Genomic DNA, 2,830 nt, shown 5'->3' with positions numbered 1-2,830 from the left:
CCCCCCCGTCCTACCTTGGCGATCTGCACACACCAGTTGAGCAGGTCCTGGGAGCCGATGCGGTCCTTGTTCTCCCGCACGTAGTCCAGGAGGCAGCCGTAGGGCATCAGCTGCGTCACCAGCTGCACCGTGGAGGTGAGGCAGATGCCCAGCAGCCGGGACACGTAGGGGCTGCCCACCCCCGCCATCACGTAGGCCTCCTGCGGGCAAGCGGGGGAGACCGGGCTGGGTGGGGGGGCCGCGAGGACGTCGCCGCCGCCCCTGCCCACCCCACTCGCCGGGCGCGTGCTCTCACATCCAGGATCTCCTTGTTGGCCTTGGGCGACGTGTTCTCCCGCAACACCTTGATGGCCACGGGGATCTTCACGCTCTCCCCGTCAGGGATCCAGATGCCCTGGAGGGGGGGAGCCGGTGAGGAGCAGGGATGGAGGCAGGGATGGTCCCAGCCCACCTGGCGGTGCCACCTGCCCCTCACCTTGTAGACRGTGCCGAAGGCGCCGGAGCCCAAAACCTTCACTTTCTTGAGCTCCGTCTCCTTGAGGATCCGCATCTGGGCCTGGTTGGGCAGGGCCCCGCTGGGCGTCAGCGGCTCCACCAGCTGCGGGGGCACAGACGGGTGAGGGATGCTGGTGCTGGGCTCCCCGCAGCGCCCAACTCCGACCGTCCCAGGGTCAGGCCACCTCGGCCCCGGGAGAGCCGCAGGCTCCGGCTCCGCGCGCGCCCCACCTCCGTCTCCTGCAGCAGCCGCCGCATGGTGTGCTTCCTCTCCTGCTGCCGCCGGCGCTTGACGCAGACGACGGTGATGAGCAGGAGGACGACGACCAGCAGGGCCCCCACCACGCCGGCGATGATGGACGTCACCTGGCTGCAGGACAGCAGGTGACAGGGGGGACGGGGACACAGGGGCAGCCCGGCCTGCCCCATTCCCTGGCACCGGGATGGTGCCCGGGGACACGGTGCTGTCTGTGCTGCTGCCCCGTTTGGGGCGGGTTCCTGGCTGGACGAGCACCCAAAAAGTGGGGGGGATGTGGGGTTGAGGGTAGGTTGGGCACGTACCTTGGCTTCTGGTCCATGGGGCAGCCGTCCTCGTCCCGAATTGTGCACCTGGGGACACAGAGGGCCCCCCGTGAGCAGCCGCCGGTGCCCCCCCTGCCYGTGCCCCGCATTCGGCCGGCCCCGGACTCACGAGTGGGTGCAGTTGGTGGGGCAGAACTGGCAGACGCCGTCTTCGTCCGGGTACTTCCAGATGGGCACGAAGGAAGCGTCGGCCTTCACCCCGCTCGGGCACTTGCGCACGCAGTTCTGGGCGTCCTTGTAGTGGGCGCAGGCCACGCACTGGTCCGCCTCCTGCGCGAAGGGGCGGTGAGGGACCCCGGCGTCCGGGGAGGGGGCCGGGGCCGCCCCTCCCTGCGCGGCGGATACCCCCAGCCCGTGCCCGCGTCCTCACCGAGCCGAAGCAGGTCTCGGTGCCGTTCTGGGGCTGGCACTCGGGGTGGCAGGGGAGGCACCGCGTCCCGTTGGCATGTTCCCGGACGGCTCTGTGGGGAGACGGGAGTGAGCACCGTGGGGTCTGCGCGAGGAACGGCTCCTGCGGCCCCAGCCCGGCCCCCCCTGCTCTGCAACGGGGGGGGGGGGGGTGGAAGGGGACCTGCCGCCCTCCCCACCGGCTGGGCCGAGCCCTGCGCTCACCCGTCCAGGAGGTTGCAGGAGGCGACGCACTCCTGGCCGCGCAGGAACCGCTCGCAGGCCACGCACTGGGTCGGGCCGGGGCCCCAGCAGTAGCCGTTGGCGCAGAGCTGGAAGCAAACCAGCCCCTCGCTCTCTGGAGGGGGGCACCGTTAGTGCCCGGGGCCGCGGGGCTGCTGGCTCGTCCCCGTCCCCGTCCCCGTCCCCGTCCCTGGGGGCTGGGTGCCAGCAGCGCGGAGGGGATGCGGTAGAGGCAGGGCAGCCCCCTTACCGCACTGCTCCGGGGGCTTGTTGTGGGTCTGGAAGAGGCGCTGGCGGGGGTTGCGGAAGATGCTGTCCCAGGGCACCTTCTGGAGGAAGCAGAGCTGGGGGTTGTGGTGGACGAGCACCATCCCGCTGCTGATCTCCTGCAGCGAGCGGAGCCCCAGCGCCGTCACGGCCAGGTCCTGCAGCGTCAGCGAGTAGGCGCCGCTGCGAGACACGGGCCGGGTGAGCGGGCACGGCCGGGCACGGCTGCACACGCGCGTGCGCGCACTCGCTCCCCGTGCCCGCGMGGCCCCGCGCCCGCTCACTTGTGCAGCACGCGGCCCCGGATGATGCGCAGGTTTTGGAAGACGCGCAGGTCCGGCAGGCTCGGGGGCCAGGCCGCGATGTACAGGAAACCTGCGGGGAGCAGAGCGGCGTCACGGCGCGGCGAGGCGTCCTTGAGCCCGCCCAGGGCGTTCGCCCCGTCCCGGGTGGCTCCTGTGCCCGGCGCCGGCGCTCTCACCCGTCAGCTCCTCCAGGCTCTCGAAGGTCCAGAGCAGCTTGGGGTCCAAGGGGGCTGTGTTGGTGCTGGGATCCCTGGCAGAGACGGGACGGAGGTTGAAGGGGGGCAGGTCCCGGTGCGGGTCCCGGCAGTCCCCGTGGGGAGGCACGGCGGGGCGCGGGGCGCTTACCCGGCGAAGGTCTCGGGCAGGAAGACCAGGCTGCCGAAGATCTTGGTGCAGCCGGCAAAGTGCTGGATGTTGGAGGCGTTCACGGCCCGGACGCCCTTGAGGAAATCCACGCCCAGCCCGTAGCACACTGCGGGCAAAGCAGGGCTGGGTGGCGGGGCCGGGACACCCCGGCGTGGGGGACACCCCGCAGGGACCCCCCCCCCCCC

At 71.8% G+C, this 2,830-nt stretch overlaps 1 protein-coding gene across 1 annotated transcript in view; it reads right to left on the bottom strand.

Annotated features, from left to right (window-relative positions):
* Window positions 1-2,830, bottom strand: part of ERBB2 (erb-b2 receptor tyrosine kinase 2) — an 8,902-nt gene that overhangs the window by 2,231 nt on the left and 3,841 nt on the right. The window contains exons 3-14 of the mRNA XM_026072940.1: window positions 2,625-2,751; window positions 2,456-2,529; window positions 2,259-2,349; window positions 1,958-2,157; window positions 1,690-1,822; window positions 1,448-1,538; window positions 1,187-1,347; window positions 1,057-1,104; window positions 727-865; window positions 476-598; window positions 296-394; window positions 15-200 (exon numbers count right to left, since the gene is read on the bottom strand). Of these exons, the coding sequence (XP_025928725.1) occupies window positions 15-200; window positions 296-394; window positions 476-598; window positions 727-865; window positions 1,057-1,104; window positions 1,187-1,347; window positions 1,448-1,538; window positions 1,690-1,822; window positions 1,958-2,157; window positions 2,259-2,349; window positions 2,456-2,529; window positions 2,625-2,751 (1,472 nt within the window). The remainder of the gene's footprint in view (window positions 1-14; window positions 201-295; window positions 395-475; window positions 599-726; window positions 866-1,056; window positions 1,105-1,186; window positions 1,348-1,447; window positions 1,539-1,689; window positions 1,823-1,957; window positions 2,158-2,258; window positions 2,350-2,455; window positions 2,530-2,624; window positions 2,752-2,830) is intronic.

Source organism: Apteryx rowi, unplaced genomic scaffold (assembly GCF_003343035.1).
Source record: "Apteryx rowi isolate R43461 unplaced genomic scaffold, aptRow1 scaffold_354, whole genome shotgun sequence".
Classification (NCBI taxonomy): Eukaryota; Metazoa; Chordata; class Aves; order Apterygiformes; family Apterygidae; genus Apteryx; species Apteryx rowi.
This window is presented reverse-complemented; position numbering and strand designations above follow the sequence as displayed.